We start from the raw sequence: 15502 nt of genomic DNA on the forward strand, positions 1-15502 counted from the left end.
CACTGCACTGAGAGAGAGGGGTTCATACAGACACACTGACTGGACACTCCAGTACATGAACACTGCACTGAGAGAGAGAGGGGTTCATACAGACACACTGACTGGACACTCCAGTACATTAACACTGCACTGAGAGAGAGAGGGGTTCATACACACACACTGACTGGACACTCCAGTACATGAACACTGCACTGAGAGAGAGAGGGGTTCATACAGACACACTGACTGGACACTCCAGTACATGAACACTGCACTGAGAGAGAGAGGGGTTCATACAGACACACTGACTGGACACTCCAGTACATGAACACTGCACTGAGAGAGAGAGAGGATCATACAGATGTCACTGTAAGAAAGAATCTAGTGTTGGATTCACTACCTGTGTTTGTCTCTCTCATGTCCTGTACTCTTCTGGGGTTTTTTCAGCTCTGCCTCTGGGCACCCCCCTCTTTCTGTAGCAGACTGGGATGGTACAGTCTGGGTCTTACTGCCTGGTATGGTAACCGGGGTGGAACCATTTCGCAATGGAGGGTGTTGAGAGAGATCCAGGGAGTAGCTGCTCCCTCCGAGCTGTGTGAAATCTTGAAAACTGGAACAGCGTCTAAGCGATCGAGAGAGAGAGAGAGAACTGACTGGGCTACAGCGCTGTACTCAGACCCTAAAGCACTCTGCATCTCCACACGCATCAGTACTGTTTGTGCACCTGTTCAGTGTGTGTCTACAGGGGGTCAGTACATGTTCAGTGAGTGTGTCTACAGGGGGTCAGTGTCTGTTCAGTGTGTGTCTACAGTGGGTCAGTGTCTGTTCAGTGTGTGTGTCTACAATGGGTCAGTGTCTGTTCAGTGTGTGTCTACAGTGGGTCAGTACGTGTTCAGTGTGTGTCTACAGGGGGTCAGTGTCTGTTCAGTGTGTGTGTCTACAGTGGGTCAGTGTCTGTTCAGTGTGTGTGTCTACAGTGGGTCAGTATGTGTTCAGTGTGTGTGTCTACAGGGGGTCAGTGTCTGTTCAGTGTGTGTGTCTACAGTGGGTCAGTGTCTGTTCAGTGTGTGTGTCTACAGTGGGTCAGTGTCTGTTCAGTGTGTGTGTCTACAGTGGGTCAGTATGTGTTCAGTGTGTGTGTCTACAGGGGGTCAGTATGTGTTCAGTGTGTGTGTCTACAGGGGGTCAGTGTCTGTTCAGTGTGTGTGTCTACAGTGGGTCAGTGTCTGTTCAGTGTGTGTCTACAGTGGGTCAGTACGTGTTCAGTGTGTGTGTCTACAGTGGGTCAGTACGTGTTCAGTGTGTGTCTACAGTGGGTCAGTGTCTGTTCAGTGTGTGTGTCTACAGTGGGTCAGTACGTGTTCAGTGTGTGTGTCTACAGGGGGTCAGTACCTGTTCAGTGTGTGTGTCTACAGGGGGTCAGTACGTGTTCAGTGTGTGTCTACAATGGGTCAGTGTCTGTTCAGTGTGTGTGTCTACAGGGGGTCAGTACGTGTTCAGTGTGTGTCTACAGTGGGTCAGTGTCTGTTCAGTGTGTGTCTACAGTGGGTCAGTACGTGTTCAGTGTGTGTGTCTACAGTGGGTCAGTACCTGTTCAGTGTGTGTCTACAGTGGGTCAGTGTCTGTTCAGTGTGTGTGTCTACAGGGGGTCAGTGTCTGTTCAGTGTGTGTGTCTACAGTGGGTCAGTACCTGTTCAGTGTGTGTGTCTACAGTGGGTCAGTACGTGTTCAGTGTGTGTGTCTACAGGGGGTCAGTACCTGTTCAGTGTGTGTCTACAGGGGGTCAGTGTCTGTTCAGTGTGTGTCTACAGTGGGTCAGTACCTGTTCAGTGTGTGTCTACAGGGGGTCAGTGTCTGTTCAGTGTGTGTCTACAGTGGGTCAGTACCTGTTCAGTGTGTGTCTACAGTGGGTCAGTACCTGTTCAGTGTGTGTCTACAGGGGGTCAGTGTCTGTTCAGTGTGTGTGTCTACAGTGGGTCAGTACGTGTTCAGTGTGTGTGTCTACAGGGGGTCAGTACCCGTTCAGTGTGTGTGTCTACAGGGGGTCAGTACCTGTTCAGTGTGTGTGTCTACAGTGGGTCAGTACCTGTTCAGTGTGTGTCTACAGTGGGTCAGTACGTGTTCAGTGTGTGTCTACAGTGGGTCAGTACCTGTTCAGTGTGTGTCTACAGGGGGTCAGTGTCTGTTCAGTGTGTGTGTCTACAGTGGGTCAGTACGTGTTCAGTGTGTGTGTCTACAGGGGGTCAGTACCTGTTCAGTGTGTGTCTACAGTGGGTCAGTACCTGTTCAGTGTGTGTCTACAGTGGGTCAATACCTGTTCAGTGTGTGTCTACAGGGGGTCAGTGTCTGTTCAGTGTGTGTGTCTACAGTGGGTCAGTACGTGTTCAGTGTGTGTGTCTACAGGGGGTCAGTGTCTGTTCAGTGTGTGTGTCTGTTCAGTGTGTGTGTCTACAGTGGGTCAGTACGTGTTCAGTGTGTGTGTCTACAGTGGGTCAGTGTCTGTCCAGTGTGTGTGTCTACAGGGGGTCAGTGTCTGTTCAGTGTGTGTCTACAGGGGGTCAGTATGTGTTCAGTGTGTGTGTCTACAGTGGGTCAGTACGTGTTCAGTGTGTGTGTCTACAGGGGGTCAGTACCTGTTCAGTGTATGTCTACAGTGGGTCAGTACCTGTTCAGTGTGTGTCTACAGTGGGTCAGTACCTGTTCAGTGTGTGTCTACAGGGGGTCAGTGTCTGTTCAGTGTGTGTGTCTACAGGGGGTCAGTGTCTGTTCAGTGTGTGTGTCTACAGGGGGTCAGTACCTGTTCAGTGTGGCTCCAGACGGGTCAGACTCCAGAGAGGCACTGAGAGTCATGGCTCTGATCCAGCCCACCATGTCCTCCTGGGTGTCGGCGCTAAACATGTAGGATCTCATCCCAGCATGGGCTGCCTGGGAGGGGAACAGAGAACACCTGTCAGAAACACACACAGCGGGACAGCAGAGAGAGGAGATACACTGGGGAACGCTGGGCTATCCATCAGCTTACTTTCTGCTGGGATGGTTTTTAATGACGCTTAATCACTCACCTTAAAGGCAAACTTTCTGTTCTTTGATTCCTTCTGGGTGCACAGGAGGATGCTGTAGCTAGGCAACGGGATGCTGCCCAGCACTGTCTCCTCTCTGCTGTCTGAAAGGGAGAGATACAGACAGAAACCCTAAAGACACTCCTTATTCAAGGACCATCACAGACCCTAATATAGGCCGCAGATAGATTAATACAGACCCTAATATAGACCCTCGAGACACACCTCACACACACAGAGATTAATACAGACCCTAATATAGACCCTCAAGACACACCTCACACACAGATTAATATAGACCCTAGAGACACACCCCACACACACACAGATTAATATAGACCCTAGAGACACACCTCACACACACACACAGATTAATACAGACCCTAATATAGACCCTAGAGACACACCTCACACACACAGATTAATACAGACCCTAATATAGACCCTAGAGACACATGTCACGCACAGAGATTAATACAGACCCTAATATAGACCCTAGAGACACACCTCACACACACAGATTAATACAGACCCTAATATAGACCCTAGAGACACACCTCACACACACAGATTTTAATACAGTGCCTGGAGACACACCTAACAGACACACAAAGATATTAATACAGATCCTAGAAATACACCTGACAATGAGAAATTGAAACAGAAACAGAAATCAGTTGTAGTGGTAAATACAGTGGTAAAATGGCAGACTAACCTCTGTAGTAAAAGAGACAGTAATCTGACAGAACAAACCATCTTCTCTTCCACAGCTTCAGTCCTGAGCTGTCCTGGGGGTGAGAGGGCGAGAGAGGACAGTTTCACACATCCAGAGGTCAATGGACAGGGATCAGGAACATGAGGACACAGAGATACAGCCAGACAGGTGAAATAGACAGACACACAGACACGCACACCGGCCCAGCTTGACTGACCTGTTTGTACAGCCACCCCCTGATGATGACGGGGCAGTTGGGGTCTCTCTTCACTGACAGGCCCCTCTTCCCAAAACTGTGTACTTTGGAGACAGAAGCCTGAGGATAAAGGAGGGAGATTAGAAACACCGAGACAGAGACAAAGAGACACACAGAGACAGAGACAGAGAGACACACAGAGAGATAGAGAGACACCTAGACACACAGACACAGAGACAGAGAGACACACTGACACAGAGACACAATGACACACAGAGAGATAGAGAGACACAATGACACACAGAGACTCTGACACACAGAGACACAGAGAGACACACAGAGACACAGGCAGAGGGACAGACCTTGCTCCCAGCAGGAAGAGAGGACACTGTGGCCACACTGGAGGCCTGACTCAGACGATCCGCCTCACTCATCCTGAGGAGAGACTGGCAGACTGAGTCATGATAAAATCACACTGTGTGGCACAGATACACACATCTACACAATGAGACACACTTATCCACACTGATATACACTCACACACATACCGACACTCACAATAACACACACACACGTATCCACACTGATATACACTCTGACACATACCGACGCTCACAATAACACACACACACGTATCCACACAGATATACACTCTGACACATACTGACACTCACAATAACACACACACACACGTACCGACACTCACAATAACACACACACACACTTATCCACACAGATATACACTCTGACACATACTGACACTCACAATAACACACTCACACACGTACCGTCACTCACAATAACACACACACACACTTATCCACACAGATATACACTCTGACACATACTGACACTCACAATAACACACTCACACACGTACCGACGCTCACAATAACACACACACACGTTTCCACACAGATATACACTCTGACACATACTGACACTCACAATAACACACACACACACGTACCGACACTCACAATAACACACACACTTATCCACACAGATATACACTCTGACACATACTGACACTCACAATAACACACACACACACGTACCGACACTCACAATAACACACACACACACTTATCCACACAGATATACACTGACACATACTGACACTCACAATAACACACTCACACACGTACCGACACTCACAATAACACACACACACACTTATCCACACAGATATACACTCTGACACATACTGACACTCACAATAACACACTCACACACGTACCGACACTCACAATAACACACACACACTTATCCACACAGATATACACTCTGACACATACTGACACTCACAATAACACACTCACACACGTACCGACACTCACAATAACACACACACACACTTATCCACACAGATATACACTCTGACACATACTGACACTCACAATAACACACTCACACACGTACCGACACTCACAATAACACACACACACTTATCCACACAGATATACACTCTGACACATACTGACACTCACAATAACACACACACTTATCCACACAGATATACACTCGCACACATACCGACGCTCACAATAACACACTCACACACACGTGTGTGTTTATTCTCTGAGGAACACACTGAAACGCGTGCGGTGTGTTTTTTCTCCCCGCGCGGGGAGTGGAGTGGGCGGGCAGCGCTGTGATTGACAGCGGCAGGTGCCGCGCGAGGGCGGGGCCCGTGCGAAATCAATCCGCCGGAACGCGGAACGGCACGCCGGGCACGCCGGGGACCGGGGGGCAATTACACGCGCCGCTCCAAAAACGAAAAATGCCATCACGTCATTAACCCCTTGCGGGGAGCTGCGGGGGCGGCTGTGTCCGAGAGAGAAGCGCCCCCTTGTGCTGCCGGGGGCTGCGAGTGAGACCGAGGGAAAACGCTCGTTTTTTAAACACGGCCGCTGTCTGATCCGAAGGCAGGGGAGACATCGCGTGTTGAGGCTTACAGTGCGGACCAGACTGCCGTTAAAGAAGAGGACAATAATAATATTAATAATAATAATAATAATAATAATAATAATAATAATACAGCAGTCTCCTGCACACCCCACTCCGAGCGCTGTACAGCTCCTGGGGATCCCCTGCACCCCCACCTGGATGATGCTCCAGTCCTCTCACACACACCAGCTCTCAGTGGGAGGAGAGCAGAGGGATGGAGCCAGTTCAGAGAGGGGGGCTATTAGGAGGCCATGAGGGGTAAAGGCCAGGGGGGAGTTTGGCCAGGACACTGGGGTGACACCCCTGCTCTTCTCGAGAGGCACCCTGGGATTGTTCATGACCACAGAGAGGCAGGACCTCGGCGATGGTGCGAAGGAGACCAGGGGGCACTGCTCCTCCTCCTGCTCCTCTTGCGCTCACTGCTCCCAGAGCGCCTGGCGCGTCAGACCCGCCCCGGCCCCTCGGACCCGTTAGCTCCTCACCGCCAGTGCTGTCGGCTTCAACAACGCGGCTGGGCAGCCTGTTCCCCACCCCCACCGCCCTCGGCGTACAGTAGTGTCCCGGCTTATCGGCTTCCACAACGCGGCTGGGCAGCCTGTTCCCCGCCCCCACCGCCCTCGGCGTACAGTAGTGTCCCGGCTGGAGGCTCTCGGCCAGCAGGAAGAGTCAGGGCAGGGGCTGCGGCTCGTCAGGGGGCCGGGGGGTCAGGCTCTCGCAGACAGAAGAGATGGGGGGGGGGGGAGGGGGGACAGAACAGATGCTCATTCATGGGGATGGGTGGTGGGGTCAGAAGGTCGCAGGTCGTGGGTGGAAAAGGGCATCCAAAGCATTCCAGAGCATTCCGGCGATGTGGGGCACGCGCAGGCCCGGAGCTGGAGCGCGGAGCGGCCCGGGCTTCTCCGGACCGAGACGGACTGGACCGGAGCCACGGATCGGCAGCCCGGGCCAGGGGGAGGCAGAACCATCGACTCCAGCAGATCGGCCAGTCCATCACAGCACACACACTCACACACTCACACACATGCACACACACACACACACACACACACACACTCTCACACTCTCACACTCTCACACTCTCACACTCACTCACACTCACTCACACTCTCACACTCACATACTTAGACCAGGGCCAGTCCATCACAGCACACACACTCTCACACACACTCGCACACACTCACAGCAGGGCCATTCCATCACAACACACTCTCACACTCTCACACTCACTCTCACACTCACACCAGGGCCAGTCCATCACAACACACACACTCACGCACTCACACTCACACACACACTCGCACACACTCGCACACACTCACACCAGGGCCATTCCATCACAACACACTCTCACACTCTCACACTCACACCGGGGCCAGTCCATCACAACACACACACTCTCACACTCACACCAGGGCCAGTCCATCACAACACACACACTCACGCACACACACTCACGCACTCACACTCACACACACACTCGCACACACTCACACACACTCACACCAGGGCCAGTCCATCACAACACACACACTCACACACTCTCACACACACACACTCTCACACCAGGGCCAGTCCATCACAACACACACACTCACACACTCACGCACTCTCACATTCTCTCACACACTCACACTCTCACTCTCACACTCTCACACTCTCACACACTCACACACTCACACACTCACACACTCACACCAGGGCCAGTCCATCAGAGCACACACACTCTCACACTCTCACACACACACCGGGCCCAGTGCTCCCAGCAGCCAGTGAACCCACCAGCATGTCTCTGGACTGTGAAACCCACAGGAACATGGGGGAGAACATGCAAACTCCACACACACAGCACCCTGGTCTGGACTGCTGACCCCTGCACCACAGCGCCGCCCTCCTGGCTGAAACCAGGTCAATTTACTTCATGGTCAAGATGCACCGTTGGACCATCTGTAGAGAGGATAGTAGCTCTCCCACTGACCAGCACTCCCACTCCACACCTCCACTGACCAGCACTCCCACTGACCAGCTCTCCCACTGACCAGCACTCCCACTCCACACCTCCACTGACCAGCACTCCCACTGACCAGCACTCCCACTCCACACCTCCACTGACCAGCACTCCCACTGACCAGCTCTCCCACTCCACACCTCCACTGACCAGCACTCCACTGACCAGCTCTCCCACTCCACACCTCCACTGACCAGCACTCCCACTGACCAGCTCTCCCACTGACCAGCACTCCCACTGACCAGCACTCCCACTCCACACCTCCACTGACCAGCTCTCCACTGACCAGCTCTCCCACTCCACACCTCCACTGACCAGCACTCCCACTGACCAGCACTCCCACTCCACACCTCCACTGACCAGCACTCCACTGACCTGCTCTCCACTGCTGTGTGCAGTTATAAACCAGTCTGTGTCAGCTCTAATCTAGACTGTGGAGATACAATCCAGTTTGTACTGTAATCCTGTGTCTGTACAGTTATTCCCTGTCTGTACAATTATTCTCTACTGTCTGTACAAGTGTATCTACTGTCTGTACAGATCTACTCTACAGTCTGTATAATTATATCCAGTGTCTGTATAGTTCTAATCTACAGCCTGTACAATCATATCCAGTGTCTGTCCAGTTCTACTCTACAGCCTGTACAATTATAATCCTGTCTGTCCAGTTAGAATCTAGTGTCTGTCCAGTTCTCCTCTACAGTCTGTCCAGTTAGAATCCTGTCTCTGTACAGTTGGAATCTAGTGTCTGTCCAGTTCTCCTCTACAGTACAGTTAGAATCTAGTGTCTGTCCAGTTCTCCTCTACAGTCTGTCCAGTTAGAATCCTGTCTCTGTACAGTTAGAATCAAGTGTCTGTCCAGTTCTCCTCTACAGTCTGTCCAGTTAGAATCCTGTCTCTGTACAGTTAGAATCTAGTGTCTGTCCAGTTCTACTCTGCAGTCCGTCCAGTTAGAATCCTGTCTCTGTACAGTTAGAATCTAGTGTCTGTCCAGTTCTACTCTACAGTCTGTCCAGTTAGAATCCTGTCTCTGTACAGTTAGAATCTAGTGTCTGTCCAGTTCTACTCTACAGTCTGTCCAGTTAGAATCCTGTCTCTGTACAGTTAGAATCTAGTGTCTGTCCAGTTCTACTCTACAGTCTGTCCAGTTAGAATCCTGTCTCTGTACAGTTAGAATCTAGTGTCTGTCCAGTTCTACTCTACAGTCTGTCCAGTTAGAATCCTGTCTCTGTACAGTTAGAATCTAGTGTCTGTCCAGTTCTACTCTACAGTCTGTCCAGTTAGAATCCTGTCTCTGTACAGTTAGAATCTAGTGTCTGTCCAGTTCTCCTCTACAGTACAGTTAGAATTTTGTGTCTCTCCAGTTCTCCTCTACAGTCTGTCCAGTTAGAATCCTGTCTCTGTCCAGTTAGAATCTAGTGTCTGTCCAGTTCTCCTCTACAGTCTGTCCAGTTAGAATCCTGTCTCTGTACAGTTAGAATCTAGTGTCTGTCCAGTTAGAATCCTGTCTCTGTACAGTTAGAATCTAGTGTCTGTCCAGTTCTCCTCTACAGTACAGTTAGAATCTAGTGTCTGTCCAGTTCTCCTCTACAGTCTGTCCAGTTAGAATCCTGTCTCTGTACAGTTAGAATCTAGTGTCTGTCCAGTTCTACTCTACAGTACAGTTAGAATCTAGTGTCTGTCCAGTTAGAATCCTGTCTCTGTACAGTTAGAATCTAGTGTCTGTCCAGTTCTCCTCTACAGTACAGTTAGAATCTAGTGTCTGTCCAGTTCTCCTCTACAGTCTGTCCAGTTAGAATCCTGTCTCTGTACAGTTAGAATCAAGTGTCTGTCCAGTTCTCCTCTACAGTCTGTCCAGTTAGAATCCTGTCTCTGTACAGTTAGAATCTAGTGTCTGTCCAGTTCTCCTCTACAGTCTGTCCAGTTAGAATCCTGTCTCTGTACAGTTAGAATCTAGTGTCTGTCCAGTTCTCCTCTACAGTCTGTCCAGTTAGAATCCTGTCTCTGTACAGTTAGAATCTAGTGTCTGTCCAGTTCTACTCTACAGTCTGTCCAGTTAGAATCCTGTCTCTGTACAGTTAGAATCTAGTGTCTGTCCAGTTCTACTCTACAGTCTGTCCAGTTAGAATCCTGTCTCTGTACAGTTAGAATCTAGTGTCTGTCCAGTTCTACTCTACAGTCTGTCCAGTTAGAATCCTGTCTCTGTACAGTTAGAATCTAGTGTCTGTCCAGTTCTCCTCTACAGTACAGTTAGAATCTAGTGTCTGTCCAGTTCTCCTCTACAGTCTGTCCAGTTAGAATCCTGTCTCTGTACAGTTAGAATCAAGTGTCTGTCCAGTTCTCCTCTACAGTCTGTCCAGTTAGAATCCTGTCTCTGTACAGTTAGAATCTAGTGTCTGTCCAGTTCTACTCTACAGTCTGTCCAGTTAGAATCCTGTCTCTGTCCAGTTAGAATCTAGTGTCTGTCCAGTTCTCCTCTATAGTCTGTCCAGTTAGAATCCTGTCTCTGTACAGTTAGAATCTAGTGTCTGTCCAGTTCTACTCTACAGTCTGTCCAGTTAGAATCCTGTCTCTGTACAGTTAGAATCTAGTGTCTGTCCAGTTCTCCTCTACAGTCTGTCCAGTTAGAATCCTGTCTCTGTCCAGTTAGAATCTAGTGTCTGTCCAGTTCTCCTCTACAGTCTGTCCAGTTAGAATCTAGTGTGTGTCCAGTTCTCCTCTACAGTCTGTCCAGTTAGAATCCTGTCTCTGTACAGTTAGAATCTAGTGTCTGTCCAGTTAGAATCCTGTCTCTGTACAGTTAGAATCTAGTGTCTGTCCAGTTCTCCTCTACAGTCTGTCCAGTTAGAATCCTGTCTCTGTACAGTTAGAATCTAGTGTCTGTCCAGTTCTCCTCTACAGTCTGTCCAGTTAGAATCCTGTCTCTGTACAGTTAGAATCTAGTGTCTGTCCAGTTCTCCTCTATAGTCTGTCCAGTTAGAATCCTGTCTCTGTCCAGTTAGAATCTAGTGTCTGTCCAGTTCTCCTCTATAGTCTGTCCAGTTAGAATCCTGTCTCTGTACAGTTAGAATCTAGTGTCTGTCCAGTTCTCCTCTACAGTACAGTTAGAATTTTGTGTCTCTCCAGTTCTCCTCTACAGTCTGTCCAGTTAGAATCCTGTCTCTGTCCAGTTAGAATCTAGTCTGTCCAGTTCTCCTCTACAGTCTGTCCAGTTAGAATCCTGTCTCTGTACAGTTAGAATCTAGTGTCTGTCCAGTTCTCCTCTACAGTACAGTTAGAATCTAGTGTCTGTCCAGTTCTCCTCTACAGTCTGTCCAGTTAGAATCCTGTCTCTGTACAGTTAGAATCTAGTGTCTGTCCAGTTCTCCTCTACAGTCTGTCCAGTTAGAATCCTGTCTCTGTACAGTTAGAATCTAGTGTCTGTCCAGTTCTGCTCTACAGTACAGTTGGAATCCTGTCTCTGTACAGTTATACTCCAGTGTATGAGGGCAGCTCTCATCTGGACTCTGCTAATGAGACCACTGTCATCTGTACTGACCTCTGACCTCAGTACCTGCACTGGGAACCAGTCTCAGAGGGCCACAGACGGGTGTCCTACCTGCGCGATGCGGACGGATCTCAGCAGCACTGTCAGAGAGGCCCCAGCGCTCGCTCTCCAGCGCGCTCCGCTAGACCGACTGTGTGGGACTCCACTTGAGCACAGCTGTCCCTCCTCCTGCTCGCTCCCTGACACCCGACACTCCCCACCCTGTCCCAGCGGCTCTTAAAGAACCACAGCATCCACTCCGCGAGATCCCTGTGTAACCCCCCTCTCTCTCAGTGTTCGTGTACTGGAGTGTCCAGTCAGTGTGTCTGTATTAACCCCTCTCTCTCTCAGTGCAGTGTTCATGTACTGGAGTGTCCAGTCAGTGTGTCTGTATGAACCCCTCTCTCTCTCAGTGCAGTGTTAATGTACTGGAGTGTCCAGTCAGTGTGTCTGTATGAACCCCTCTCTCTCTCAGTGCAGTGTTCATGTACTGGAGTGTCCAGTCAGTGTGTCTGTATTAACCCCTCTCTCTCTCAGTGCAGTGTTCATGTACTGGAGTGTCCAGTCAGTGTGTCTGTATGAACCCCTCTCTCTCTCTCAGTGCAGTGTTAATGTACTGGAGTGTCCAGTCAGTGTGTCTGTATTAACCCCTCTCTCTCTCAGTGCAGTGTTCATGTACTGGAGTGTCCAGTCAGTGTGTGTGTATTAACCCCTCTCTCTCTCAGTGCAGTGTTAATGTACTGGAGTGTCCAGTCAGTGTGTCTGTATGAACCCCTCTCTCTCTCTCAGTGCAGTGTTAATGTACTGGAGTGTCCAGTCAGTGTGTCTGTATTAACCCCTCTCTCTCTCAGTGCAGTGTTCATGTACTGGAGTGTCCAGTCAGTGTGTCTGTATGAACCCCTCTCTCTCTCAGTGCAGTGTTCATGTACTGGAGTGTCCAGTCAGTGTGTGTGTATTAACCCCTCTCTCTCTCAGTGCAGTGTTAATGTACTGGAGTGTCCAGTCAGTGTGTGTGTATTAACCCCTCTCTCTCTCAGTGCAGTGTTAATGTACTGGAGTGTCCAGTCAGTGTGTCTGTATTAACCCCTCTCTCTCTCAGTGCAGTGTTAATGTACTGGAGTGTCCAGTCAGTGTGTCTGTATTAACCCCTCTCTCTCTCAGTGCAGTGTTCATGTACTGGAGTGTCCAGTCAGTGTGTCTGTATGAACCCCTCTCTCTCTCAGTGCAGTGTTCATGTACTGGAGTGTCCAGTCAGTGTGTGTGTATTAACCCCTCTCTCTCTCAGTGCAGTGTTAATGTACTGGAGTGTCCAGTCAGTGTGTCTGTATTAACCCCTCTCTCTCTCAGTGCAGTGTTCATGTACTGGAGTGTCCAGTCAGTGTGTCTGTATGAACCCCTCTCTCTCTCAGTGCAGTGTTAATGTACTGGAGTGTCCAGTCAGTGTGTGTGTATTAACCCCTCTCTCTCTCTCAGTGCAGTGTTACTGTACTGTATTAATGTCTCCCTCAGTTGTGAGGCAGTATTCTCTCTCCTGTGTGAATAACGAATGAGGTCAAATCAATTAGTCACTGAGCTCGGCTCCAGACGCCCACGATGCTGTCTGAGTGTGACTGTGTTCAGGGCGGACAGGCGTGCTGGCGTGTCACTGCCTGTGCGCATGCACGGCTCCCACACACAGATACACGCGCGCAGCACGCGTGTGCGTGGAGTGGGGAGCGCGGGGCTCAGACACGCGCGTCTGCCCGCGACGTGTTTTCCGCGCTCGGAGGCCGGGGGCTCCCGGGATCGACTCCGGCTGGCCGGGAGGGAGAGCCGGAGCAGGAGGGAGCTTGGGAAGGGCCCGCTGCCGCCGTTGTCTCGCTCCGGTTTTCCTGGAAGACCGTGGGAACAATGGGCACACTGTGATGGGGGGAGCGAGGGAGCGAGGGGGGAGAGGTAAGGGTTGAGAGAGGAATGGGGAGACAGAGAGAGAGAGAGGGATGAGGTAATGAGGGAATGTGACCGTAACCCTGGAGTTTGTGAGCAGGAGCTGTGTGGTCATCACTGGTCTCTATGTCCCTCCAGCCTGTCAGTGTGGGACACTTCCTTCAGACTGAAGAGACCCAGTTCTTCCACCATGTCAGTGTGGGACACTTCCCTCAGACTGAAGAGACGCAGTTCCTCCAGCCTGTCAGTGTGGGACACTTCCTTCAGACTGAAGAGACCCAGTTCCTCCAGCCTGTCAGTGTGGGACACTTCCTCCAGCCTGTCAGTGTGGGACACTTCCTTCAGACTGAAGAGACCCAGTTCTTCCACCATGTCAGTGTGGGACACTTCCCTCAGACTGAAGAGACGCAGTTCCTGCAGCCTGTCAGTGTGGGACACTTCCTTCAGACTGAAGAGACCCAGTTCTTCCACCATGTCAGTGTGGGACACTTCCCTCAGACTGAAGAGACGCAGTTCCTCCAGCCTGTCAGTGTGGGACACTTCCTTCAGACTGAAGAGACCCAGTTCCTCCAGCCTGTCAGTGTGGGACACTTCCTCCAGCCTGTCAGTGTGGGACACTTCCTTCAGACTGAAGAGACCCAGTTCTTCCACCATGTCAGTGTGGGACACTTCCCTCAGACTGAAGAGACGCAGTTCCTGCAGCCTGTCAGTGTGGGACACTTCCTTCAGACTGAAGAGACCCAGTTCCTCCAGCCTGTCAGTGTGGGACACTTCCTTCAGACTGAAGAGACCCAGTTCCTCCAGCCTGTCAGTGTGGGACACTTCCTTCAGACTGAAGAGACCAAGTTCCTCCAGCCTGTCAGTGTGGGACACTCCCTTCAGACTGAAGAGACTCAGTTCCTGCAGCCTGTCAGTGTGGGACACTCCCTTCAGACTGAAGAGACCCAGTTCTTCCACCCTGTCAGTGTGGGACACTTCCTTCCGACTGAAGAGACCCAGTTCCTCCAGCCTGTCAGTGTGGGACACTTCCTTCCGACTGAAGAGACCCAGTTCTTCCACCCTGTCAGTGTGGGACACTCCCTTCAGACTGAAGAGACCCAGTTCTTCCACCCTGTCAGTGTTGGACACTCCCTTCAGACTGAAGAGACCCAGTTCCTCCACCCTGTCAGTGTGGGACACTTCCTTCCGACTGAAGAGACCCAGTTCCTCCACCCTGTCAGTGTGGGACACTTCCTTCCGACTGAAGAGACCCAGTTCCTCCAGCCTGTCAGTGTGGGACACTTCCTTCCGACTGAAGAGACCCAGTTCCTCCACCCTGTCAGTGTGGGACACTCCCTTCAGACTGAAGAGACCCAGTTCCTCCAGCCTGTCAGTGTGGGACACTCCCTTCACACTGAAGAGACCCAGTTCCTCCACCCTGTCAGTGTGGGACACTTCCTTCAGACTGAAGAGACCCAGTTCCTCCAGCCTGTCAGTGTGGGACACTCCCTTCACACTGAAGAGACCCAGTTCCTGCAGCCTGTCAGTGCGACAGGACCTCAGGCTCTGTGTTACTGCACGTGACAGTTTGCGATGAACCCGAGACACAGAACCGAACCACAGGCCCGGACCCGCAGGGCGCAGGGGACAGGGAACAGTACAGCAGGCGCCTGCGCGTCCGACGCAAAACGTCAAAACTGGGGTCCGACCTCGAGATCTCGAGCGAGGCAGCGGGCGGGGTGCTGGGAACACGTGAGGGGGTGCGCGTGCTCGGCCGGAGGCGATCCCTGAGAGCTGAGCCTCTCTCCGCCCGCTGTGATGGATCTAGTCCGCGGGGCGGCGCACTGTGGCTCAGGACCTGCCCCTGTGGCTGGGAGGTTGCCGGTTCGAATCCCGCGGCCCAGCAGAGGAATCCTACTCCGTGGGGCCCCTGAGCAAGGCCCTGAACCCCAACTGCTCCAGGGGTGCTGTATAAATGTCTGACCCTGCACTCTGACCCCCAGCTTCTCTCCCTGTGTGTGTGTCTCATGGAGAGCAAGCTGGGGTCTGAGAGAAGACACATTCCTCATGCAAGACACTGTATCTGGCCAAATGATCTGATCCTATTGAGTGAAGGGTACAGTCCTGCAGTACCACACACACACACACACACACCAGGGCCAGTCCA

At 51.2% G+C, this 15502-nt stretch overlaps 1 protein-coding gene across 1 annotated transcript in view; it reads right to left on the bottom strand.

The window, feature by feature from the left end:
• Positions 1-11572, bottom strand: part of plekha4 (pleckstrin homology domain containing A4) — a 30525-nt gene extending 18953 nt beyond the window's left edge. Inside the window, exons 1-7 of the mRNA XM_088646236.1 lie at positions 11503-11572; positions 4312-4403; positions 3971-4069; positions 3754-3826; positions 3042-3142; positions 2777-2904; positions 380-601 (exon numbers count right to left, since the gene is read on the bottom strand). Of these exons, the coding sequence (XP_088502362.1) occupies positions 380-601; positions 2777-2904; positions 3042-3142; positions 3754-3826; positions 3971-4069; positions 4312-4383 (695 nt within the window). The 5' untranslated portion in view covers positions 4384-4403; positions 11503-11572. The remainder of the gene's footprint in view (positions 1-379; positions 602-2776; positions 2905-3041; positions 3143-3753; positions 3827-3970; positions 4070-4311; positions 4404-11502) is intronic.
• Positions 11573-15502: the final 3930 nt, after the last annotated feature.

The sequence above is a fragment of the Lepisosteus platostomus genome, chromosome 9 (assembly GCF_059453375.1).
Source record: "Lepisosteus platostomus isolate fLepPlt1 chromosome 9, fLepPlt1.hap1, whole genome shotgun sequence".
Lineage (NCBI taxonomy): Eukaryota > Metazoa > Chordata > Actinopteri > Semionotiformes > Lepisosteidae > Lepisosteus > Lepisosteus platostomus.